The 27,287-nt window shown below is 41.7% G+C and overlaps 1 protein-coding gene across 13 annotated transcripts in view; it reads left to right on the top strand.

Annotated features, from left to right (window-relative positions):
• Positions 1 to 27,287, top strand: part of celf6 (CUGBP Elav-like family member 6) — a 144,006-nt gene that overhangs the window by 3,047 nt on the left and 113,672 nt on the right. For all 13 annotated transcript variants that reach the window (XM_069690455.1, XM_069690451.1, XM_069690450.1 and 10 more), the window contains exon 2: positions 7,039 to 7,121. In XM_069690455.1, coding sequence (XP_069546556.1) covers positions 7,039 to 7,121 — 83 coding nt within the window. The remainder of the gene's footprint in view (positions 1 to 7,038; positions 7,122 to 27,287) is intronic.

Below are 27,287 nucleotides of genomic sequence, written 5' to 3'. Positions count from 1 at the left end.
TAAACGCGTCCTTCTTTTACCTGCCAAAGTGAATTATAATATAAAACCTGAATTATATAGTAGCCCAATACTGTTTCTTTATTTTTTCAGCATGTACAGTATGTCCTCTCTGGATATGAAACAGGTTTAAGACATTCAGCCACTGTAGTCGCAGAATTGTAGCATTTTGGATGAAGTGTATAATTTATTACAAATCACATTTGTATTACATTTTAAGCCTCCAACATCATCAGGTTCCCCTGGGTTCCATCGAGTTTATTCAGCATGTAGATATCTCAGCCATCAAAGGCACCTAACTGCTTCAGGATTCTGGGACACCTGTTAAATATATAGTTTAAAGTCACTATAATCATTTTTATATTAACAATGGCTGTACTTGTTTGTTAAATGGGTCATGTAGTGTAATGAATCCACAGAGAACTGTCACCTGACTCTGCAGCTCCTTGAAGCTCTCTGAATCCGTCGAGCATCTTTCAGCTTGTTTGGTTTTGTGGCCACACAACTCTTACTGCTACGGATTTTGGCTGCATGCAGGCTGCTGCTTGCAATTGAGTAATTCTAAAATCTGAACTCTAAATAAGCCACTTGCCCTGCAGAAAATAACATGCAGACAAAGTTAGTAGGAGCTGGAAATCCACGTCATTTCCTTTGGCGCTAATGGAAACTAAAATCGGAGCTAAAAGGAAAGTGAATGTTTGGGTTTAACCTCATAAGGTGGTCAGAAACGTAACTCAAAATACAAGCTAATGCTCTTTGCCACCAAGTTAACCAAATCACCCCCAAGGGTGATAATATGCTTTTATTGTGTTCAGAGTATATTTTTCACTGCTGGCTTAGCAAAAAAAAAAGAGATATTACAGGTTTAAAGAAGATCTCAAAATGATTTTCAGCTTGCTTGTGGGCCATGTCACTAATACAGTAATACATCGTATTGGTCCTAACCACTGAGTGTGGAAAATGCTCCCTTGTATAAAGGTTTTGAAGCTTTAGGCTGAAGTTAAATGATCCATTAGACTGTAGTCACTGAAGACATTATTCAAGTCATTCAAAGAGTTTCATCATCTCTACTGGTTGGTGTTGAGGCCTGCACGTTTGAACCTCCCTGCGATGTCGTAGCTAATAGATGTTACAATCACCTTGCAGCCTCTGACCGTACAAATCCCTCATATGATCTTCATCTCCACAAATGCAGCCCAATGGATAGTTTAATTTCAACCTGATGTGCTTCTGCCTGGATGATCAGCAATGATCTACACAGACAAGCGTCTTTGTGTAACTATCATCAACACAGCACTAGTACAGATCTTAAGTCATTTCCTCTCCCTCTATAATATAAAGTTGTGTGATCATCCTTTGTGCCCAGCATATATATTGCATAGTGGTTTAAAAAGTACTTTGCATACCGTTTGGTTCACAAAAATGCATAATATTCCAATGGATACTGACAGGTTATTATGTCAAGGGCCCAGGAGGCTAACAGTGTTGTAATATTATCACAGATCCACATTATTTTCATAACACAATCATGTTTTCAGAGCAGAGCCACAGAGAAGTGGGGGGAGGATATAATCAGCTCACCTCCACGATGCCCAAAAACATAAAGTTCATAAAGATTTAATGCTATGCCGCACATTTAGTTTGACTTCTACTTTGAAATCCCTCTTTGAGCCGAGTTTGTGGCTGGGAAAAATTAGATTTGCTTCAGCGAGATGATGTATATGGCTGTTGGCATCAGTTAGTAAACCGTAACGAATGGATGATTTGCAGCACTACCTTTTTTCACAGCCCGAGTCCTGTGACACAGAAATTAACCATAATTATGGATTTAAGGGCAGATCAAAATATGTCATGTATGCTCATGACTAATTCATGTGGATTGTGCTGCTGAAATTTGAACAGATGTTTTGTGCTTTGTGAATTCTTACTTTAGACATTTTGGGCATCTCTGGGATTTTTTTTTAATATTTGGGGAATTTTACATCCTATATTTTACTGTAGACTTGAATGGATGAGTGTGTCTTTTCAGAGGACTTTTTAAAATCTTTTTTTAACAGGAGATGAAATCATGCCTCGTAGCTGTTAGACACTGTTGCCTTTAATGTTAGTTTCATACTTTGTGCGTCGTCAGGGAGCCTTATATCATGCGTGGGATGACTTGACACTATTGGCGGGCACGGTGCTCGTCAGTGTGTGGTGCAGCCAGGTCGTGCTGTTTAACATCCATCATTTCGCTGAGCACTACATTATCATAATACTTAGTGTCAGTGCCAGAACGCATGCATTGTTCAGACATGCTGAATGTTAGTGGGGGGCAAATCTTTTGCTTGAGTAGCGTTATCTATCAATCCGTCTCTGATGCTGAGAGGAGGGACTCTGAGCTGCACCACACAGCCAGGAAGAAGAGATACAAAGAGTTGTTAAATATCCTCATCCATTTTCCTCTCCTCGGTGGGTCCATGCAGTGTAATTGGCTATAAATAGCCTGCACTATTGCCTAAAAAAGCTACTTTTTAGGCACTGGCATGTCCTAAGTAAACCACAGAAGGGCAGTTATATCTAAAAGAAAGCTCCGTGGTTTCCTGCGATATTCAGTTCTTTTAGCTTTTAGTTACGGCCACTGAGACACAGAACCATGCTCGTATTGCTTTTTATCTACAGTAGGAGTGTTGTAGTGGGATGTGTTGGACAGTGATTGACAGTTTGTGTAAGCTGAGTGACAGGCGTAGCTTAAGTCTACAGATGACCTCTTTGATCATTAGAAAAGGGGCTATGTGTGAACCAGACAGCTAACGGCTCTGAACAGCCCGCTTCGAGTGTAGCTGGATGCAACAACTGAAAGATGGAAAAGATGCTCTGCAGGTAATAGTGTGGTTAACACGGACACGGGAAGCGCTGGATGAATCCTCACAGCGTATTTTTCTCATTACCCATGAGAGGGTCAGACTGTCACATTCGGCAGCATCCACTTGTTTTATTACTTTTTTAAAATGTTTTGCGGCTCCATCCTTTATGGAAATTAATTTGCATTCTTTTCCCAGTTTAATGAACATTCTTGGATCAAACACGTGTGAGGAGACTGAAGGAGAGCAAATTGCTCATGATTCATGAATTCACTGCTAATGAATTGAAATTTTATACAAATGTGTTCTGGAGTTATTTCAATTACAGGTACCTGACACCTTAAAAAAGCACAATTTACTCTTAATGCCTGGATGCATGCAATTGTGAGCACATACTAATTTCCATTTTAAAGCAAATTGTTAGAAAAAAAAGCGTTGCAGGGGGAAAAGTTCTTTAAGTAATTACCCAAAACGTGTCTTGCAAACGCAAAGACTAATTTCATATTTCCTGCTTTCTCTTTGAAGCAGTTTTCAGGGTTTACTTTTTCATTTGCCTTAAATACAATTGGTTGAACTTTTGTCCCTCACTGAAATTATAGTGTGGTAAATTGTATTTGATTACCAAAGTATTATTTTCACCCCACTTAACCTGCTCATCACAGGGAGCCATGAGTCCTTCTGTTGAACCACCACCAGCTTACCCTTAATTTTAGAACCCCGCCCATTTTATCCTCCTCTTCTTCTTCTTCCTATTTGATGCAGGCAACTTTTTACTTCAGTCTTTAGTCAATATTTGGTTAAGTCAAACTTTCCAAAAAACGATTTAAGCCTTAGGTTTTTGCTGAAAATGTATAGCTCTTAAACATTATTGTAGAAACAAACAAAACAATTTGAGGTAATAACCCAGTCTTTTTTTTCATTTTTTCATTTTTTTTTTTACCAATTTTGATCCTTTTACCACACAAAATGAAGACCATAAATTACTGCTGAAGATTTAAAGCTTTAATTCATGTTTTCCTTTGATGTCAAAGTTTGGGTTTTTGTGGTAATGTTGTGCCCATTTGAAAAAAAAAAAATTGCACTTTCTGCAATATGACCAAAAACCAGTGAAACCCATATTTGTTTGAAAAGTCCAAAGTGCATGATTACACATAATACCAGGGGACAACAACGTTTGATTACTTGCAGGTATAAAGGTACTGTAAATCTATACTAGTCAGTCAACTAAAAACTCTAACCTGCCACCAGCAGCTACATCCCCCTTACCTTCTCTCACACAGTATCACTGAGTCTCTCCTCATGTTCTCTGAGCTGAATTTTCATCTGTTCCACAACATGGCTTTCTCAATCACGGGCTCCTTTGGGCTTCAGATGTCCCCTGAGCCAGCACTGTTGGATCTGAAGCTTTCCTAAAGTCCTGCAGATATTCCACTGCTGTGAGGAAGCCGAGGCAGCCGTGCAGCTGGTCTGGATATTAATGGCTACACTGCACAAGGAGTCCAGTTTAACAAGTCATTTGAACTAATAGTATCAAATGCTATTTTTCTTGAAGCAGTTAGCAGTTAGGGATCTGCAGCGCGGCGAGATTTCTTCACTTGTTTCAGATGCTGTTTCACTTGCTTTCGGCATGCTGGAGAAAAACTGAACAGTGGCAGTGTCCAGATCATTTACTCAAGTAAAAGTTGAAGTACCACACTCCATTACTCCGTGCTTGCAAATAAACATTTAATTTTTTTTTCAAGTTAAAGAGAAGAGGGATTATTTTAGTTATAATATTCAATGAAACTGCCACAAGTAAAAGTATTCATTATGCAGAATGGCCCCAGGACAGTGTTAGATTATTATAGAATAGGATAATTATTACTGATGCATTAACATGTAAACATTTAATGTTATGTTATTCATGTTAGCAGTTTAATGCAGTAGTTTGGTAGTTTATTTATATAAGAATCCATTATTATAATATAACATTTATGAATATGATTACTAAATATGAATCTAAAAAGTAACTAATAACTGTAACTGTAATATAAATGTGGTGGGGTAAACAACATTGATATTTAGTGAAGTATAAAGCAGCTTAAAATAAAGAGTAAGTCAAGTACAAGTACCACAACTTTGTACTATACTTGTGTTAATGTCCTTAGTTATTTTTTTCACTCAAATTAAACACATTTTGAAGTGAAGAGGAAACGTTAAGCGTGAAAAGACAAAAAAGAAAACACAAATTCTAAATAATCAAAACTTATTTTATGACATGTTAAGATGTTAAGATTAAAGGACCTGTGACGTCTAAAACAAATTTCCCAGAAGGCCAGTCATTTTTCAACACAGCACAGTAAACTGTGATGAAATAATGCCAGAATGTACACTAAACTTATGGGCAATATGCAGCAAAGCAGCACGTTGAAAAATACCCAAAAAATGAAAGGGCAGTGACAGAAGATTGTCACCATCAGCCTGCAGTTCCCATGAGCCTCTGCTGGGACGTGCCCCCCGGGAGGCCTCGGCTCATGTTCCACAGTTTTGTAGTGTCACAAAGGATGAAGAGTGTTTCCCCAGGCTCCCAAACTTTTCAGCTTTGCTGTGTGGCATGCTGTTTCATCAGTGTCATTTAGGCGTTTTTTTCCTCTTGAGTAACCGCGTAGTTGTGGAGGAAGGTTAAGGTTGTCGTGAAAGGGAGCTCTCTTGGCCAGGCGCCAGTGTGTTGCTGGCTTTTGGGGATGGTGGGTGCAAGGCATGTCGAGTATCATCTGAATGTGTGTGTGTGTGTGTGTGTGTGTGTGTGTGTGTGTGTGTGTGTGTGTGTGTGTGTGTGTGTGTGTGTGTGTGTGTGTGTCTCTCTCTTCTCCCATGGGAATCCTTGGCGGTAGGTGTGACATGTAGTAATGGGAAATTATGCTGCACAGTGCAAAACCTCTTCTGAACGGGGTCACCCGTTGTCATCTGTGCCAAGTGCGTAACAGAGCAACAACTCACCCTGTAATGAACGCTGTCACATTTTTGTTCGGGACTTATTTACTGTTTACTATTTATTTAGATACTTTTCCAACTGAAGAAAAGTGTCCAGACACGTGTGAGGGGGCAGCTTCTGCTTTTTACCCTGGAGGTTTATTAAATACTTGCTATCGTGTGATGCAGTAAATATGAAAGTGATCATTCATCGGGAAACAGTTTGCACATTTTCTTTCACTAATGAGAAAGAAAAGTCACCCAACCTGGGGTGACTAAGCATTTTCCATTACCCCTCTATTTGGATTTAACCTCGAGGAATACAGTTACACCTGTATGTCAAACATTTTGCTGTTTTGTTTTGCTTAGTCCATTTTAAGATACTAAATTGAATGGGAGCAAAATGTAGGAATGAGATGACAACCCCCCAAAAAATACAAGCGATGTAGCAAACATTTTATCCCCATAAATAGCGAAGATATGCATGAGATGTACGAGTTCACTAAATCTAATCTGAAAGGGTTGTCACATTTAAAAAAAAAGCTCAATTTTAATCTTGTCCCTGAACCAGCATGTTATTTTCTCTGAGGGTGTAGAGCTATTAACTTTAGAGAGCCACATTCACATTGTCGGGGTATATGAATTCCATCTTAATATAATGCATGATTTTGACAATAGCTTGTAAAACTCCAGTAAGTCTCATATTTAGTCCGAGCGTGGAACAGAATTACTTTAGCAAACTTCTTACATCTGCGGGTCCATTTCGAGGGTTTCATTCGGGCTTTTAGAAGTCGACTGGAGGGATGCTTAATCTTTGAACAAACACTCAAATAGAGGCGTTAAGGCTGGCTTCACATCTTTACAATGCAACTTGATAGTTTCATATCCAATTAAAATCAGACCTGTGTTTGACTCAATGTAAGTTGCATATTGTAACGAGCCTCTGTTCATTTTCTGCATTTTAAACAAAGACAGTTCTACTTTTATTTCTTTATATAACTTAGACAGTGTACTTGATAAGTACTAAATGTTGAAATCCCTAGATTATCATGATGACATCAATATAACTGTATACTTTTAGAGTTTATGTTCTGTGATCTGTTATGACTACAAAGAACCCCAAAAAGGCCAAAATACATTAAATGTACTCTCCTTTAAAATCTTACCATAAATCTCTGTCACCATAACTTCTTTTTTTTCCCCAGTGGTATGTAATAATCTTTTTCCTGTCTCCCTGATACTGTAGGATGTGCCTTTCTAACATACTGTGCCAGAGAGTCAGCACTGAAGGCCCAGAGCGCCCTCCATGAACAGAAGACTTTGCCAGGGGTAAGTGCCCCCAATTTGCCCTCTGTCATAGGCTAATGCCCCTGGGGCAGCCAGCCTGGCATGGGAACCTACATTAACATAGGAATCATATCACACGCACAACGCACCAAGGCAAATGGGGACACACTATGCATTAAGACACACATGCAGGCACACAGACACACACAGATATGGAAACAGATGGAGAGAGTCACTCAGACTTTCTCAGACTTCCTCGCAGCCTCAGTTTCTCGCTCATTTTAACACACATCGTCTCACCTACACACAGACACCCACATGCACACGCGCCGACATACTAAAAGAGTGTGAGTGGCCTATCTCACCTTCCAGTGTCTTATTACACTAATCACCCCGCCGGAGATATTTGATAAGCGCTCCTTCATAACAGCCCATGCCGTCCTTCCCCTGTCCTCTCACAATATGGCTGCCGCAGACACTAATTGCCTTGAGGAATCCCACTCTCATTATCACATATAATCAAACAGTAAGTATAAACAATCATTTTTACCATGTATATCACCATCTGGTGTTTTTGTTTTAATTCTCTTCCCTGTCCTCCTCCTCCCCCCATCTTACATCGTTTGCCTTTGGCGGGTGGGTAACTTTTTCAATTAAAATAATGGCCTCTTCAAACGACACAGGTAAAACGTATCCAGTAGTGGGCTCTTAAACCCACCCAGGAGGAGACCCTCAATCTGGGATGAGCGTGAGTTTGTGGTGTCTATCTGTACTTGATGCGTGTAAGGGGCATTCGACTCTTACGTCAGGGGAATTATCGAGGTGTGATTGAATTACGCCTGCAGGTCCCTAAGAAGGAGAAGCTGTTCTAGCACCCAGGCTCCTCACTTGCCTCCTCTGCCCCCTGCCCTCCCCACCCACCCCCCCACCCACCCCCCACCCCCCTTTCCTTTCACCACCAAGACAACCTCCCAGGTTGCGGCTTTAATCAGAGCCTGAGGATATCCATCTAAATCTCCAGGGAGAGAAAGCAGTACAGAGAGACAGAAGGAGATGGGGGAGATGAGAAGTAAGAGAGGAAGGAAGTGGGCACATGGAAGGGTTTGTAAAGGTGGGCAGAGGTGGTTGATGCATTAAGGGGAGAGGGTTATATTGTTCCTCACTGTCGGGTTAATCAGTTGTTTGCACTTCATTGCATATTATAGCTACTTCACTGAATGTTAGGCACACCAGTACACTGCTGCGAAACTGTCCCTGAGAGACCAAGCTCCCTTGCTCCTCACTGCCTCCCGTGGCTTCATAATGAGATGATTGTCATGTTGGTCCTAGATAGGTGTTCTGGTCTTTATTGCCCTCATGGAGGGACATTCTTGTTTGTCTTCTATCTAGAAAGAGGTTAATGGCATGTTCTGTGGGGGTTTGAGTAAACATTTCCCCTGTACAGCTCACAGCGAGGGGTCAGTCCTGCAATCTCAGGCTGAGCACAGCCTGCATACAGAAGGCTAATAAAGATGTTCTGTCTTTCTGTGTGTGTGCGAGTTAGAGACACAGAGAAAGAGAGAAAACAAGGAGAGTGCAAGGGAGACAGAGACAGACAAAGACCGGGCGAGGTGACACTTCTGGACAAGCCTCATTGTCACTGTCATGGCCTGATGGTTTGAGATGCTCGGTCGTATAATGCTGCCATCTTCACACAGCGTTGCAGACATGATTGTGCAGTCCGGTTGCGACTATGTGATTGTCAGGCAACCAAATGCAAATTTTGTTCCAATGTGGCATTTAAAAAAAATACAAAATAAATCAGCTTGTTCTCCCAAGAGGATAGATGAAGTAAAAATAATACAAGGATTTTTTTTTTTCCATGCAGGTAAATCAAATATGCAACAGCAGCAGCAGCAGCACAGTCATGTCATATGTGTTTGTCTTAAAAGAGCTCTGACAGTCATTAGCATCATGAATTATGTTCATCCTTTTCCTTCATCCTTTACATGTGGATGAGGTTACATTTGAATATCGACTGTACTTTCAACCCACATTACCAGGATGAAGTCCTTGTGTTACTTCCACACTTATACATAAAAGTCAATGTACTTTTTCTCAAAGCTTTGGAGCTCAGGGAACAGGAGATTTCACTTATTTAACTTCCAGGTTTGATCCAGACTTGGAAACATTCCAACAAAACAAATTAAGAGGGTTGGTGAAGATGTTTGCATGTGAGTTTGACCAACTGAATCAACTATTTTTCTGCAACAGACAAAGCCAGAGCATTGTGAGCATGGCCTGAGACTCCTTCAGTCATCTGTGAAAAGGAAAGTGGTCCCTACAGAACAGAGCACAGAGGTGATAAGTGCTGCCCAGTTCTTGTTGCATGTTTCCATTTTTTGCTGTCTGTCTGCTACATTTGTTTTGATGAAGTATAGTTTGTTATGAAAAAGAAAAAGAAAGAAAAAGTTGAAGTACTAGATAATGTTTTTGCCATCATTTATGAAGGACACATTCGCTATATATAAATGTTGCGTTCACACAGGTGATTGTCTGGATCTACGCATGTTGACTGTTATCAGACTATTGAACAGGAAGTTATCATCATACATCTGTACAAAATATATGGACTAGTAGACACCTACGAACCCAACTAGTAAGTTTAGGAGGCTGTTATCAAGAATAAACAGTCTATAAATGTTGGACAGTACCAGCGACAACAGATGCACCGGAACTTTGTCATTATAATGTTGTGACACCTTACAGCTTGGTTAGGTTTAGGAAAAGATTGAGGTTTGGGTTGAAATAAGCACATTATTTACTTTAGTTACCTGACATATGCTAGGTAAGTTAAATACATTATGTAACTTAAAATACGTTGACTTTTGTTTTCACATCCTGGGTGAAAGTCTATATAAGGTATTGACTTGGCTTTCTTTACATGACCATGTAAGTAGGCAACTATATCTGACAGTAGTACACTTTACAGTCACGTTATCTGTTGATTTGGAAAAACACTGAATTATCAAGGCTTATAATCACATAAGCAACAATTTCGTTTTTTTTTTTTTTTTTATATCGAAACAGTACATTTTATGTGCACAATTTGTGTGTGTTGTTTTAACAGATGTAAAATGAAACATTCACCTAGCAGAGATCTTTCATGAACTGAGACCTCATCATCTACTTGAGTGTCCTTCATGCAACACTTTCTTTGTGACAAAATGTATTTGTCTAATTTTTCCAGCACAGTGCAGACATTTTCATATCAACACACTGTGTGTATGTCACAAAACGAGGACACTGCAGGCTTGACAGTGAGAAAAAAAGGAGGGAGAGATATCATTGTGTGGTCTCAGCAGGAAGCTACAACTATTACATCATCTTCAGATTGGCTACGAGCCTTAATTCTTCTATAATTCACATTCCTTTATTTACCCAGTCTTGTGCTGTGTGCACCGCACTCGAATTGCCACCAAGGAATTGGGCTCTGTGTGTTGTGGCTGAAGCGAGCATTGTTTACATTGTTTGATTAATTGCATGTAAAGAGCATAATGAGCTCTTGATGTCCTGTGCATCAGATGCTACTGCTACAGTTTGTGCAGTAAATGTAATCAGAGATTCAGCCTCATGCCCTTGGTGAGCTCGAAGCGTCGTTGTGTTTACGTGTGCGCTCATCAAATTCCCCAACGTAGGACAGGTTGATACTGTATGTGGACCGGTCAGGTCATGCCTGTGAATAATGTCTCTGCGGATCTGATTAATTCCTTTGCTGAATTGAAGTTTATGGACAATGCATTAGCACTTCCTTTTCATATCAAGACAATTTGTGCACAGGTAAGATGTTGCTCACAGAAAAGGTCAAGATGACCAAATACTTTTCTTTGATTGCCTGTAAACTTTATGCTAGTCATTATATTTTCTTTTTTGTGATTCCATCTGTCAATAAATACCACAAGAAAGCATAAATAATATTTGTAAATGCAGCAGCAACATATTATTTACAACTGTTTGCCAAATATCCTCCCAACGCGGTCCTATTGGAGCCGCGAATCTTCAAATGAATACTGCTCTCTCCTTTCAGGGCCGCGCTCTCTCCTCTCAGGCCAATTAGCTCTTGGTGTTTGCATGTAACAAGCATGCTAATTGGGTGCTACTGAAGCCCAAAAGCCAATTAAAAATGTATGGGGAAAAAAAAAAAAAAAACATCCAGCATGTCTTTGTCTCTCATTCACTTCACTCTTCTTCCTCTTCCTCTTCCTCTTCCGCTTCCTCCCCCTCCCCCCGATGCCCTCTCCTGCTTAATCATACTGTATCTCTCCCACTCACAGTCCTCCTTTCTCTTATTCCACATGTTCTCTGTGACATGGAGCTGAAGCCTTATGCTTGTCATTTACGTAGAGGTCTCGCGGAGGAATCCATATTTCTTGGTTTCTGAGTGAGAGTACCAGCAGCAGTTGACCCTTGTACTGATGACGAGGTAGCCAAGCGTGACAGTGAAGAACATAGGAGAGAAAAAATAAAGTTCCAAACACACACTTTCTGAAGCGTTTCTCTTCAAATTTGAAAGGATAAGCTTGAAGGTATCAGCTTCCACCAAAGTAGGCAGCAAAATGCCTGGGTTTATAACAGTTTTTCTTCTCCGTCTGTGCATGAAAAAGTGCGGAAAATTGACTTCAGAACGTGTCACACAAAAATGGGTCAGGGGAAAATGTGCAATACCAGTATTATGTGTCACTAAGCACATCGCCATGGGGCCATGAATCAGTGCATCCGTGTTCTTGACACTCTCTCCCTGCATCACACCACAGACGTGGCTACCGTACACCTGCCATATGTCTCTGTCTCTGTCTCAGTGCACACTGAGAATAATCAATCAGCATTTTTACTATACAAAAATCACACATGCCTCAGACAGGCAGTGAGTATGACTATAACCATAAAAATATGAATTTATGTAAATGTTCTCAAACATATTGTTAGTTTATTTTAGTCCTTATTAAACAAGACTTTTGTTCACTGAAGTGGGACTTCCCAGGGAAACTTATAAGGTAGCAAGAGATGTGAGTTTATAGATGCTATCAAGTTAATATAAGAACACAAACATTTGAATGCAAACCCTGACGTGACGTTTACACTATCATACTATACACCTTCCTTCATTCCCATTTAAATGTGTTAATTGCTCCAATCAGTAGTAATGGCTTTGTTAGGAGTCTTCCAGGGGAGAGATGTGTGTGTGTATGTTGCAGTGTCACAACATCTTATCAGCAGACACACTGAGCTCCTCACCGGCAGCTCCACTCCTGGACAGACATGCTGCAGTTTAAACTAATTACTCAGGCCACACAGGGCCTTTACCCATTCTTTTAAAGGGACAAATTGTGTTCTGTTGCCGATCAATTTGTCCTCCGTGCCAGATTTGTCAACCTCCAGTGCCCCTGAGCGGTTGCTATTATGAAGCAAAAAAAAAAAAAGGCCTGGGCACTGGACGTGAGACCTCTGCTAAGGCTCCCCCCTGCTCTCCTCATCATCAATTACGTCTATATCATTTTCTCTCTGCTGCCTGCTTTAGAAAAGAAATTAAAAAGGCCATTGTTTTTCTTATCCCCCTGGGATGAAAGCATTTACTACGCTGCTGCACCGTGCTTGGCCGTCCTGCCGATTAGGGAGTGAATGGAATCACAATCGAGGGATGCACTCGGCATTGTCTCCTATTATGTGGCTGGTGGCCCTGAATATTGTGCAAAAATTAATTTCGTTCCATCTGATGGGATTTTCAACCTTGGAGAGTTTGAAATGTTAATCCTGGGCAGGCAGACGTGATGGACATTGTGGATTGCCTGGTAGTTTTACTGGCGAATGTGGACAGGGCACAAACATAGTTGATTGTGAGAGCGCCCTTAACCAACCCATAAAGAAAGACAGGCCAGAGGCGCTAGACACATGAGCAGAAGAGATTTTTTTTTTTTTTAAAAGCTGTAGGGCAGGAGAGTTTGGTGTTCAGAGGATGGCAACGACCATTTGTCCTCTTGATCTTGGACATATATTGCAATACAGGGCCCAGGTTGTTCAGGCGAAAACAAACACAACTCCTAAATGTATTGAAAGATGGATCGATGTATGAAGTGGCAGTCACCAGAAAAGAAGAAAGACAAAAAGCAGTTCAAGAGCGTCCTTCAAAATAATCAAAAAATATAAAAAGACCCTTCTCTTTTAAAACACACTGGAAACAAGTGAATCTGTGGGATCAGAAAAAAACATCAACATTTGACACATTGACCAAAATGTCTAAAAGCAGTTGAATGACAGAGCAAAATTAAAAACAGATGATAGCCCTTCGATTAGATGACTGCTGAAGATGACAGATCCAGTAATAAAAATCCTCGACTGACAAAAATATGATGCCTTATTTTCGAAAATATTGAACCGTGAACCCCAGGTAATGATTTTGGAGAGATGAGAGTCTGCCTTAGTGGGTGGATTTTGTTTTAATATGTGATGAAGGCTGAGCTGTTCCTTCACACCCTTTCCCCATCTCGACATGTTCACTTTCTTTCCCTCGCTGACAGGTGGAGTCGCACTCCACTGTGCATGCTCTCCTGCGCTAATTTATCCGCTTCTTTAGCTGTAATGAGGCAGAACTGGTAAATGTGGGGACAGCATTGTTAACATTGCTGCTTCACTGGGGAAGAGGAGCAGGCTGACAAATAGAGGAGAGGGATGGAAATGAGGCCTGGGTGCTGTCATACCTCCAACAACAACAAAAAAATGGTGCTTTTACTCAGGCTAGATCGCTGTCTCTTAGTTAAGCTGCACGCTGGAATATGACATTTCCGAAACCAATTAAACATGAAAGTTTCTCTTGTATCAAGATTGGGTTGTTTGGCAGAGAGACAAGTCAAACACAAACCGTTTGGGGATGAATTTTTACATTTTTTTAATTCATTTTTTCCCTAAAAGTCATCAAAAATGCTGTACATTAAGATAATTAACTTCCATCTCATTTAATCTGAGAAGATCAAAGTGTAAATCTTGTGGAAGTTTGGTGTCGTTCAAAAGATGTCTCAGTTTCAGACAACAGGATGTCTCAATAGAAGCTGCTGTTGACAGCCCAATGAAGTGTTGTCTTTTACTGTCTTGAGTCTTTACTTTTTAATCTTTACTTTTTAATATTTCCTTTCCTTTCCTTTCCTTTCCATCCCACTATTTCTACCTGCGTTATCAAAGTCATCCAGGCAATCTACACCTATCTGTTCAAAAACAAAGCACGGAGTGAAGAAAACATGATGTTGCTGAATTCAGCAAATCACTCTGGCAGAGGCAGTTATCAAACACTGCAGTTAATCACACGTGGACAAGTATAAACATTGAGCTGATCTGAAAAGGATCTCTATGCATGGTGACGCACACACACACACACACACACACACACACACACACACACACACACACACACACACACACACACACACACACACACACACACACACACACACACACACACACACACACACACACACACAGGAGCTGGAGGCATCTCTGGGGAAAATTTTGGGAGGGTGAAACAGAGAGCCAAAGAACACGGAAAAGAGAGAGAGAAAAAAAAAAACACGAAAGCGATAAACTGATGAGTCATCATGAAAGCGTGAGAGAGACCACGAGAGGAGAGGCATTCTTGCATAATTAACACCCGAGCATCACCAGGACAAACTCCTCCATCAGCGTGTCCAAAGGATTAACTGCGCCACGCTCCTCTTATCTCCCCCATTTCGTTTAAGAAAGAAAATGACCTTGCGCTTGTTTACATGCTGATTAAAGACAGAAGAGAGAGAAGGAGACAGCGAGCAAGTCAAACTGTAATCAGAAGAGTTTGTTAAGTGCGGTATTTTTGGTGTTGCGTTCTCAGCAGATACAGCGGGCTGCAGCCGGACCGTGTCACAGCGGCGATGCAAAAAAATAACCACTCTGATGTAGCAGCTAATGAGCAATGAGTGGGCTGGGACAAAATGAATGCGTGTGCACGTGTACGCTTGTTTGTGAAAGCGGTGTGTGATAAAAAAAAAAAAAAAAAGTACGTTTTGTGTGTGGGTGGTTCCATTAGTTAGTCTGCTTGTTTTATTGCACTGGGAATAACTGCTGTTTCTGGGTTCTGAGTCAGTCTACAGTATATACTACACGCTCTGTGTGTGTGTGTGTGTGTGTGTGTGTGTGTGTGTGTGTGTGTGTGTGTGTGTGTGTGTAGGGCTTTGAAGTCAAGGCATTTGTGCAGTCATTCTGGCTTCTACAAGAAGGCAGTTTTCTTCTTAGGTTTGGAATTAAGGGAGCTATGTTTGGTAATTTTGTGTGTCTTTCTGTCACCATGAAGAGATGCAACTATCTTAAACCAGTGCTATTGCTGTGGACAGTGCTTCTCAACATGAAGGCCACATCTCTCATCCCTTCTGCTTTGATGTTGTTGTTTTTTTCTTTTTTCCCTAAAATTGTTATCTCTTTTGTTTCATTACGGGGGATAACTTTGTTCTTTTTATCTCTGAGCACTGGAATAGCTGGAGCTTGTACCTCTGTGCCATACAACTCTTTGTGCAGTAAAGCAGTACAAACCAAAAAAATCTTAGCTGGTGAGATTCAATGTACAACACAGGGACCATCAGAGGCTTTCAGTAATGTTGCCAATGGTCAGTCATTGATGTTAAAAACTGTATAGCAACATTGAAATTGGAAATGAATGGTAAACACATGTTTCCCTCTTTCTTTCTTGATTTCCTATTTTCTTTCTTTCTTTCCTTCCTTCTTTTAGTTCTTTTTTGCTGCGACGCCTTTTGTTATGTCACTATAATATTGTTTTTTCATCCGCTGCAGACTCAAATACACAGACACTGACTTACACGACTATAAAAAGAACATTTTCAGAATAAGTAAAAAAAAAGAAAGCACTGTGAATATACAGAATATGAATCTTACCTCTGGTTATCAACCCTCTCTTTCTTATACTTTGTTGTCCTACATGTCTGGAGAGCTTCTAAGACATCTACTAGGGATAATTTATTTGTATTTAATGGGGATGTACTTGTTGCTTTTTCAGTAAAAGGTTTTACATTAATTCCCCTTGTCTGTTATCATTTCAGGCTGGGGTTGACTGTTTTCACAATCATGGAAACACAAATATTCACTCTTTGATTGTTAAAGTAACATGAAATGTTACTGCTATATAGTCAAAGGGTAATAATATTGCCCTTTGGCTATCTCGACTCAGCAAACACTTTGGGAACACTGATAACCAATCAGGAAAAAAACCTCTGCCCAACTTTATAGTGAATGAACGATATAAAGCAAAAAATAAGTAAGGAAACGTTGAATGTCGGTGGTATTAGAGATTGATTGTTGTGGTAAATGAAATACATGATTTAAAATGAAAGAATTTGCAAATGTAGAATAATAAAGGGAAAGCATGTCTGCTACCATGTCCTGGAGTAGATGTTAATGCCACGATTGATAATCATTCCTGAAGATCTATAGTTTTAAATAAATAATATTTTACTATATTAAAAAGGCTAAAAAAAAAAGTGTCTTTTTGCAGATTACAGCCAAAGACGAGAGATTTCAAACTTAATTATTTATATTTATTCAACAGTTTCCAAAACATCTGCACTTCATGATGTCATTTTAGGTGTAATTGTAAGAGTAAATGATTGCCACTCGTAGACAGTGGTGCCTGCAAAAAATATTTCATGGTAGAGGAGTCATTACTTAGCCTATCAAATTCCAGTTTAGATGTATCATCACCAATGAATCAAGAGTATCGGCTGGTTAAACGTAAACATTGATTATTAGCCGATAACGGACATTTAATTTATGTCCAGCACATCATATTTGACATTATTTAGAGAGAAGCACATACAAAATGTGATCATATTTTCACTGTAAACCAGCGATCGCACTTTGCGTTCGTCAGAATTGCCTACATGGGATGCTAACAGACAAAGTTCAGCTAGTCAACTAAATTACCTAACAAAGCTTGGATTCCTCTGAATCAAAGTGACGTGAGCTTGTCAGTTGTGGTGGTGGTGTTTGTGTGTGTGTGTGTGTGTGTGTGTGTGTGGGGGGGGGATTATATAATGGGAGCCACGGCCCCCCTGAATCTCCCTTGAGGACGCCCTTGCTCATATAACATGTTCTCATCAGAGTGGTAGATAGGCAGACTGAGAGAAAATGAGCGAGAACAAGATAGGATACGGAGAAGTGAAAGGTGAAATGAGGGTGCACAGGTCCCCGCTAGTTTCCGTTCAGTCAGGCCTGCCACTGCTGAGGGAGGCTCTGACAGTGAGGTGTCAGAAATAGCACCAAGGCTAAGACCTCACCTCCTGCTTATTAATGCATCGCTCTCATAGCTGCCTGCCTATCACACACACACACACACACACACACACACACACACACACACACACACACACACACACACACACACACACACACACACACACACACACACACACACACACACACACACACACACACACACACAAACAATGTGACACATCTGCAAACTTCACACAGCCCAGTCACTTGCACATGAGTCTGGTGAGCATACATCTCACCCAAACACATACACACACCTGTGCAGTCTCACACACACACGCGTACACACACACACAATGTCAGATCAATATTGCATTACTGCTGTATGTTCTCCTCTGAGAAGTTGCAGTGATAGGTGAGGGGTGTGGGTAGAAACCCTCTCTTCTGTCTGTACAGTGGCCAGGCACACGGGGTAGATCTGAGGAGACTTCACAGCTCTGACAGCCAGTTTCACCTCTCGGCTTCATCGCTGTCACTCCAGTCTCATCCAAGGCTCTACCTCTGGCCTATGATCATTTATAGAGCATGTGTATGGTGTATAGTGTGTGTGTGTGTGTGTGTGTGTGTGTGTGTGTGTGTGTGTGTGTGTGTGTGTGTGTGTGTGTGTGTGTGTGTGTGTGTGTGTGTGTGTGTGTGTGTGTGTGTGCATGCATGGTTGGGTGTTGAACTGCGAGCCATATCTATTTTCAGACCATTTCTACATGTCTTATGAAAACTTCAGACGTTCATAGAATTCTCAATAAAAAACAGTCGGCCCTTTTGCAGATTGATTTTTATAGTCTTTTGGTATTTACAAGCCTGCAACAGCACCAACATCAATTTTAATTTCGATTAAGTTTAGGTAATGTGAAGTTACTAAGTAAAGTCGAACTTCAGACATATTAGATCATAAATGACGTGTCTTGATTTGCATAAATAAGAGACACATTTGAGATCATGCTGACGCGTGTGCTCACTTGTCAGTGAGTATATACCTTTTAGGTTTTTGAGTGGGTGTGTGGACCAGAGGGAGTGGAGTCCTTGGTGCTGACTGAAGCTCCAGCTTTTCCATTTAAACTGTATCATTAAAACGGGCAGAGAGGCGAGGGAGACGGCCCCTCCACACCTCATAAAGTGTGAGTGCCATGCCAGGCGAAGTGCCACGCACCGCTGCGTTTACGGCGAACCAAACGCACTTTTTACACACCTTGTCCTCTCTCTCTCTTTCTCTCAAATGGCTTTCATCGCTATCTGTTTATATGATATTACTCACTTTCTGCTTTCCTATTTTTTCTACTTTGCCCCTGCTAAGTATTGACCGGTATTTCAACTGCCCCCTTCAGTTCCCTCATACATTTTTTTTTCTGTCAAATTTCTCCAACAAGGAGTTGGAGCGTAACATTGCAAGGGTATAATCAATGGAAAAGCACCACTTAGGGAGCCCATTTGATGCATACTGTAGGGCAGAGTTGATTCAAGGGTGTAGATTGAGTCAAGCCTCATTTCATATCCTCCCCAATTAGTCATCCAGCTTGTGCCCTCTATAACCCCCTATTCTCGGGAAGCACCGAGCCAGACGGGCTCTCGTTTCGCACTAAACTATGGATGAGTTAATTTTTTTTACCCTCTCAATCCCAGAGCGTTTTCTGCAAGAAGATAGAACCATATATATTTTTTCCTCTTTGCCTTCCTTTCCTCCTGCTTCTCATCTTTGCTGGGATAAGACCCTCCTCTCCCCTAACCTCTACATTGCCTTTCTCACCTACTCCTTCACTCCCTCGCGCTCGCACCTCTCCAACTTTTCCACCCGTCCGCCCACTTTCCCTCCACTATAAATCTCTACCCAAATCCTACTTAAACCCGCATCAGCAGCTGTCCTTAAAACTCCATTATCTACAATTACTTCAGCATTAGGGAGCCAGAGCACACCTGCCCCCACATAAAAGTGCCCTCACCTAAAAATATTAAACCTGCCCAAAAGGGATTTGTGCTATTTTTTTTTTTTCCTCCTTTTGTTGTACCTGCGGCGCGGCTGCCCTCATACCGAGGCTTGTGAACCAAAAATGCCGGCAGTCTGGATTAGTGCTTCTGATTAGTGGGTGGGTTTGTGAATGTGGGCTGTAAGCGCACTATTTAGATGGGTGTCACAGTGTGATGACGGGAGGGAGGTCAATGGTCCTGCCTGATTGCAGGAGAGTGCTGATGGTCTGGAATATGTGTGTTCATTTACATGCCTATTTGACTGTGTACATGTAATACACAACTGAATGACACAAATATATTCTTTCTACTAGTCATTTTATCAATAGTGGAGGAATGGGCATGGTGTTAGGGACTTCATCAGCTTGCACAGGCCAAAGGAAGCATCAATTCAAATTTGAATTATTAACACTTTTTTTGTATTTTTTTTGTCACTTATTTGTGTCATTTGTGTTAATTTGTCGAGTTTTCTCATTAAACTACATCATTACTATAAAAACAAATCTAAAATAATTACATTATTCTTTCCTTCTACATGTTTAAAAGTGACAATAAAACCCAATCTATTTTCAAAGGACTGCACTATATGTGAAACTATACATATAAAACTATACATACTGTACATCGCAAACTGAAAAAGAGCTTCTGTTTACTGCTGTGCTTTCCACTGAATTACTGCTGCACTTTGGCTTCATTCCCTTGAGGAAAATGTTAATCAAAATTACATTTCAATTTTTTTTTTCTTTTTGCTATGAACAGGTACAAGACCAGATCTGATAATTAGCTGATACACATGCACAGTTTAGTGGTGAAATATGCTAATCAGGTTGTGACAAAGGAAAAACTGTTTGTGGTCAGTGTGCGAGACAGATGCCAGGATAGTAAGCACAATTGGCAAAAAAAAATAAATGCTAGTGGTGGTGGTTCTAATAATGGTTCTTAGGTTTGTGTGTGCGTATATCTGTGTGTGCGTGTGTGTGTGTGTGTGTGTGTGTGTGTGTGTGCGTGTGTGCGTGCGTGCGTGCGTGTGTGTGTGTGTGTGTGTGTGTGTGTGTGTGTGTGAAAAGATGCTGCAGACTGGGGTGTGCATGGTGCGAGTGCTGGTAATGGACATGTAGGGAGGCTGGTTGGCGAGAGGGCGGCGGGGGGAGGAGGGGGGTCGAGCGGACTCAGCTGTAGGTAGCCTGATCTGCTCTGATTGACAGTGATGGCAGATAAGATGCTCGCGGAGAAGGGAATGTGAGCAGAGCTGCAGGAAAAGATAAGGGCCAAGATTAGCACCCTGCCACGTCACACAGAGACCGAGAGGCAGAGTCCAGCCGAGAGTGAAAGATTGAGATGTTGACGCAGAAAGGTATTGGCTCCAGTGCATACAATGGGCATCCAGGAGTAAAGACTGAGTTTATTGTATATGTGTGTCTGAATAAAGACTCCAACTGTGTGTCTGTGTGTCTGTGTGTGTTTGCGTGGTTGTTCATCAGACCGTGTCCCAGGTAGCATGCACACACCCTGTTGAGTTGAGGCAGTCTCCTTGTGCGTGTGTGTGTGTGTGTGTGTGTGTGTGTGTGGGGGGGTTGAAGGAGGAGGGCAACTAATCAGCTCATAATCCAAGCGGCTGTCGTTTCCAGGGCAACGCTGCTGTACATTCATGCGTGGCAAACAGATACACTCTCTGGCTTATTTCTGTCTCTCTTTATGTTTCTTTCCCACCTCTTTTTTGTACCTTTCTGCCCTTTCCTTCTTGTCTCTTTCCTGTCACAGCCCAATTTTCACTTCTAATTCTTTCCCTCCCTTCTCTTTTTTAATGTCTCTTTCTCACTATTTTCTTTTTCCCTTTCTCCTCTCCAGTAAACACACAACCCCATCTTGTCCTTTCCCTTTCTCCCTTCCCAATTTTCTCCTCGCTTGTCCCAAACCCATCAAAATAGGCCCATATATCTTTCTCCAATCCTAATTTTCTTTCTCCTATCCCTTTCCCTTGTCAACATTACATCCAACCTTCCTCCAGTCTTTCTATCTTTCACTCTTTCTTTCTATATTTCCTCGTTCTGTCCCTCCTCCCATTTCCCCCTCGAACACAGTCCCCATCTTCCCTTTCTTGTTCTGCTTCCTACTTTTTAATTTCCTTTTCTCCCCCTCCTCTCTTTTTTTTTATTTTCTCTTTCCTCCCTTTTTCCTGTAAACACTCTTTGTCTTCACCCCTCCTCCCTCCTCATGCCAGGGGGTCTGGGGTTGGTGTATTTGTGCAGTGATGTTGGAGGCCTTGATGATCACTCTCTAGGAGATGATTATGTGGTCAGGGCCCTGCAGCCTCCTCTCCTGCCCCGCACGGCTGGAGCTCTGCTCTGCTTTTGTGTGTCTCAGTTTGTCTGTGTGTGTGTGTGTGTGTGTGTGTGTGTGTGTGTGTGTGTGTGTGTGTGTGTGTGTGTGTGTGTGTGTGTGTGTGTGTGTGTGTGTGTGTGTGTGTGTGTGTGTGTGCATGGAAATGCACAATATGTTGATATAAGAAAAATGTCCAGTTTGTGTGTGTATGTGTGCATATTCTTCTCATTAATCCATTTATGTAGGCTGCTGATAAATATGCATGTAATGACTGTTGTATTACCTGCCATAACAAACAAAGAAACTGTAATCTCAAATCTTGTATGCATATTTCATGAATTTAATTTATTTTACTTTAGAGTTTAAGGATTTAAATATTGATGAACAGTGTTCATTTTGTACCTTTTTGCCATCTTTTGCTATGATGACAAATCCTAGTCGCCTGTGAGTTTGTGTGTGTGTGCACTTATGTGTGCAGTCTCCCTCTCTCTTTGTCTAAGTCGGCCACATGTCTTTCCCCCGCCGTCTGTCTGCAAAGGAGCTGAGCAGTCCTCTGGAGCAATGATGAAAATTACACAAAACTGTAAATAAACAACACACAACTGTAGCTCTTGCTTGCTTTGTTTGCTCCTGTACAGCTATCACTTTCTCTGCGCCCCCACCCCCGTCCTCCCTCTCTCTCTCTCCTCTCTTGACCTCTCTCTGTTTTCCACCATCTCTTCCTCTGTCTCCCTCCAAACTACCGAGCCCCACCCTGAGCGCAAACACAGATGCCTGGCGCCTCTGGCATTTTGACTAGCTGCTGTATTTTTTTTACCAGACCGGGCTGTCTGATTACTCTGGTGTAAATGGGAAAAAGGTGTTGGTGGTGGCGTTCCAGCCAGCCAAATCACCCTCTATCTCTCTCACTCACTGCTGGAGCAGCGACCTGGCTGCGCTCATCGCTTTCACATAGGAGCACAAGCAGAGGTTGGGCTGCGCCTCCATGCCACAGAGACAATCGATTGCTTTCATAAAATAAAATGGTGGACATGAAAGGAGCTTGATAAATGGCAGGCTATTTGGCCCTAATTGCAACCCTTTAAAATGTCTTGGTGATGATTTGAACAGGCTTCGACTGAAGTTACTGAGATCAAAGTGAAGAGAAAAAGATTAAAACGCACTGGCTGGTTACGTCTTAACTGCATGTCTCCGACTCGTGACCCCACATGGCCTCCAGCGCAGAGGAACGGACGATATTCTGCACCTTACAGCCAAATGAATCAAAGTCACCACGGAAAGCTGTCTTATCATGAGTTACGCCAGTTCCTGGATCCTGTTGCAGTTAATCATCATCCTCCAGCCTCAGCCTCATTATGGCCTACTAGCTCTGAACAAACATAGAAGAGCGGCAGTCGAAGAAAATGTGAGGGCTGGGTCCATAGGCAGCACAACTCACCGATACCTGTCAAAAGAAACTGTCAAACTATAAGCTACAAACACACAAGCCAAGAGAACAAATAATAATAAAGACAGATGACAGTCCAACAGAGGTAAAAATCACTGGTAGAGTAACGCAGGAGGTGAAGGGGTGTGTATGGGGGGGAGTGATAGAGATAAATGGGGTTAGATCAGAAGGAGTGATTAGAACGATGGAAGTGAGCAGAGGGGGGGGGGGGGGGCGGTGCCGGTCTACCCGGCATACCCTGAGCCGAGTCTGAGACGATGTTTAATCAGGCCTGTGAACCTGTGAGACTGAGGTCACCGCGGCACACTCATTAAACCTGATGGGAGCACTGTACTAGGACAGATGAGTGCAATCTTTACTCCGTTCATCCATCTCCAAAAACACACACATATAATCACCTCGCCCACCCAACCCCACCTCCCCTCGCCCCCAACCCTGCATTTCTACACTTTTTTCATTTGTGTGTGCACATGTGCACTCGGGGACACCCACACTCTGGATCGGTGTCTTCTTTGTGGGTTTGGCAGACGCACTGTATATAAGCAATAGTTGGGCGAAAGCCAGGGATCTCCAGGAAAGATGAGACTCACAGCTGAGAGAGTGGACAAATGGAAACAACCGTAATGGGTGGCAGAGAGGTTGTAGGAACAAATAAATACAAAGCTCCAAATGCACCATCAGATTAATAGCAGTCAGTTGTCTGAGAGTTTCATTGGCCACGGCACTCCCTTAAATACATTCATAAAAACTAAACGCAATATTTAATCGACATCGTCTGCCACCTGGAAATGACGATTAGCCCTCTCGGACCAAACAGGTTGGAGTCGAGGGAGTTGACATGGAGTTAGGCAGTGGTGTTTGCTGAAGCTAAGCACACAGTCCTGCATGCTTCCTCCACCTACACTAAGGAGCAGAGATTTATTACCATGCAAATGACAACCCACAGCGTATGCCAAGGAGTTAATTACATGCCAACCTATCACAGGAGTTACATGACAAAATAGATTTGCATTGGCAGATTAGGATGAAATCAGGAAAAGAGCACAAAAATAGAAAGAGGAAGATGTTTGCATTGCTGCTGCATCAACTAAGAATATGCCAGTGATGGTCAAAAATATGTAAGCGTTTGTCTGGACACACGCATCCACAGAAAAACACACACCAGACATGTCAGCCCGCAGTATTGTTATTGCATCCAGTATTACAAAGACAGACAATCAGTATGATGTTTTATTACCTCTGTTCCCTTTCTCTCACTTCACCACCCCACCAGTTGGAAATATCCAAACTGTTTATATTACAACACTTCTTTTGCTGAATGTTGGTTATTGAAACTGGGAAGGATGAGAACTGTCAATATAATGAGACAATATTCACACCCTGTGCACTCAGTATACAATACAGAGAAAACAGGGGTGCGTAGACATCCCAGAGCAAACAAGGATTTCATCGCCTATTGTGCAAAAGGAAACTTATCTCTGCAAAAGAGGAGAGGGAATAAAGGATACTTTCTATTTCTCTGACGGGAAGAGCAGAGAGATGTCCTATAAATCCTAATCGTGACAGCCATGTAAATATTTATGTTCACAAGCCAGACTGAGACTAACAGCAGAGGACATTGTGACTGGGGAACTGGGAATGTAGCCCTGTGCTGCTAGGACGTTAACTCAATATTCATCTTCCTCCCTCGCTCTATTTCTCTCTGTATCATCCATGCTGCCCACCACACATGTATATTCATTACTGACCTCTGACTGTCTCAACTGTGGAAGGCGTGAGCCCCGAAGGCCCGGCGTGACGGCACCGTGAAGCTCGTCATAAGTGCACAACAGCGGCTCCACGAGAAGCTTTTGCGCGTCCCAAAAATGAGAGGTAAAGAATGTAGATGCAAGTGGGAGCTGTCTGGAGAGACTATCTGTATCTTTGTTTGCCTCACTGTAGTTGTGCCAGCACTCTTCGGGGTAAGCGACTGTGGCTGCGGGTGGATGGAGGAGGGGGTGACAACATGGGAAAGGGCATGACTCAGTGGGCTGCTGGGGATGCTGGGGGGAAATTAGCCAGTAGGCTGGTGGGTGGTGTCTTTCGGGCTATGGGAGAAGGATGCCAGTTGGTATCAAAGCCAATTTTTTTTCAGTGTGCTGATCGGTGTATTTGAGGGTAGGATTTAGTAAGAATAAAAATAGAAAACATTCTAGCATTTATAACGGTACATTTTTGGAGTTGAATAAGGTATTTGAAAAGCTTTTAATGTGCAGTACATTTTCTGCTTACTGTGTGTATACTTACTATATGTAAAGGGATGGGGTATTGTGTTTTGATGCGTGAGATTTGGGACCCATTGCAATGCTTTTTGGACATGTCAGGTTTTGCTTTGCCTCGGCATGAAAGGTAAGGTGGCTTGCGTTTCAGCAACAAAAATCATGTGGTTAGGTTTAAGAAAAGGTCAGGGTTTGTGTGGCGCTATCGCGATTTGGTCAGGCTTAGGCACCAAAACTGCTTGATTTGGGTTAGAAAAAGATCATATTTGGGTTTAAATATGTAATTTAAAGGACATACATCACGTAAGTTCGGAAACATAGGTTAGTTAAATTTGTTACGTTATGTGTAAAAATCCACTTTGACGTTTTTGTTTTTTTCACGGACTCAAACATAAGCCTTGTGTTTGTTCCATCCAACTACCCCCGAACTGCTCCTTACATGGAGTTAATCACTCGTTGTCACGTGACCTCCTTCTTTGACCCTGGTCATACATGCAAGGCAAAATGCTACACTGACACTGTATCCTCTAGTGGACCGACGTGTATTACATGCTTTGGAATAATACCGGGCTGGAGGATTATACATTTTTTAAATTTAATTTTATGGCAAAAAAGTGTTTGAGCCTGGAGCATGCTTCTACATTTTGTAATCTAGTGTGTTCCAGACTGGAATATTTCAACAACTTTTGATGGATTGCCATCAAATTTTGTACCGACATACATAATCCCCTGACTTTTCCTCCAGTTGACATTTTTATTTTTTTAATAAAATGTCTTAAAAGCTTTTGTAGGATTGATATTGAATGCCCTTACTTTTCATTTTGAGCCATAATTATATCAAATTTTCAATTTGTTCCATACTTTTGATTAATAAGTGCTACAAAGGACATTTATAGCAGCTTCAGCTGTACTTTAGGGCTAATTAGCAAATGTCAACCAACACACAAAACTATTACTGTTAACAAAGTAAACATTGTATCTGCAATGCATCAGCATGTTAGTGTTGTCACTGAGAGCATGTTAGTGTACACATATAGGCATTCAATTTAAAGCAACGCTGTGCCTAAGTATACAGTATCCTGACAGAGCTAGTGGACTCATATTGTGTCCTAAGAGAGTCAAAATCTCAAGCGCAAACATTTTTAATTTTGTCGCATCACAAAGCAGCTCCATAAGAAGCTTTGTCTGAACAAAAGGCTGAAAAACTAGGAAAAATACCGTTCAAATCGGAAAATGTCTCATCAAATAATAAGGAAACTAAGACTCTCAGTCCTTAAAGGCAATATGTTCAGTTATTTACAGTTTGTATGACACATTTTGGTCCTTACACAAAAAGTATTATAATTTCACAATCCAGTACGTATAGTTCGTGACGGGGGAACGTATGTGTGGATGTTGGTGTTTGTATGTGTGTGTGAACGTGGGCTATGTGTGTGTGGGATATGAGGCGACTGCTCTGGCCGCTGGGAGACAGGGGGTCTAACGAGGATGTATGGCTGTTTCAGCATCCATCTGCAGACATTTTTTTACCGTCATTCACTCCTTCTGTCTACCCACCACACACCTCATTCCACCTCTCTACACACACACACACACACACACACACACACACACACACACACACACACACACACACACACACACACACACACACACACACACACACACACACACACACACACACACACACACACACACACACACACACACACACACACTCCCAACAACAACAACCCTCCTTGTGCCATTATGTCCACTATTACAGCATTCTCCCAGAGCTGACAAATCAGAGGCGTGCTCAGAATCCAGATCTGCAGTGGCCTGAGACTCGTCTTAGCGCCTGTAATAGAGGTAAAAGTCTACTAAGCTGCCGGTCTCTGC

The sequence above is a fragment of the Brachyistius frenatus genome, unplaced genomic scaffold, assembly GCF_029030835.1.
Source record: "Brachyistius frenatus isolate BFR_SWC_R1_liver_20210118 unplaced genomic scaffold, ASM2903083v1 Contig_9, whole genome shotgun sequence".
NCBI lineage: Eukaryota > Metazoa > Chordata > Actinopteri > Embiotocidae > Brachyistius > Brachyistius frenatus.
This window is presented reverse-complemented; position numbering and strand designations above follow the sequence as displayed.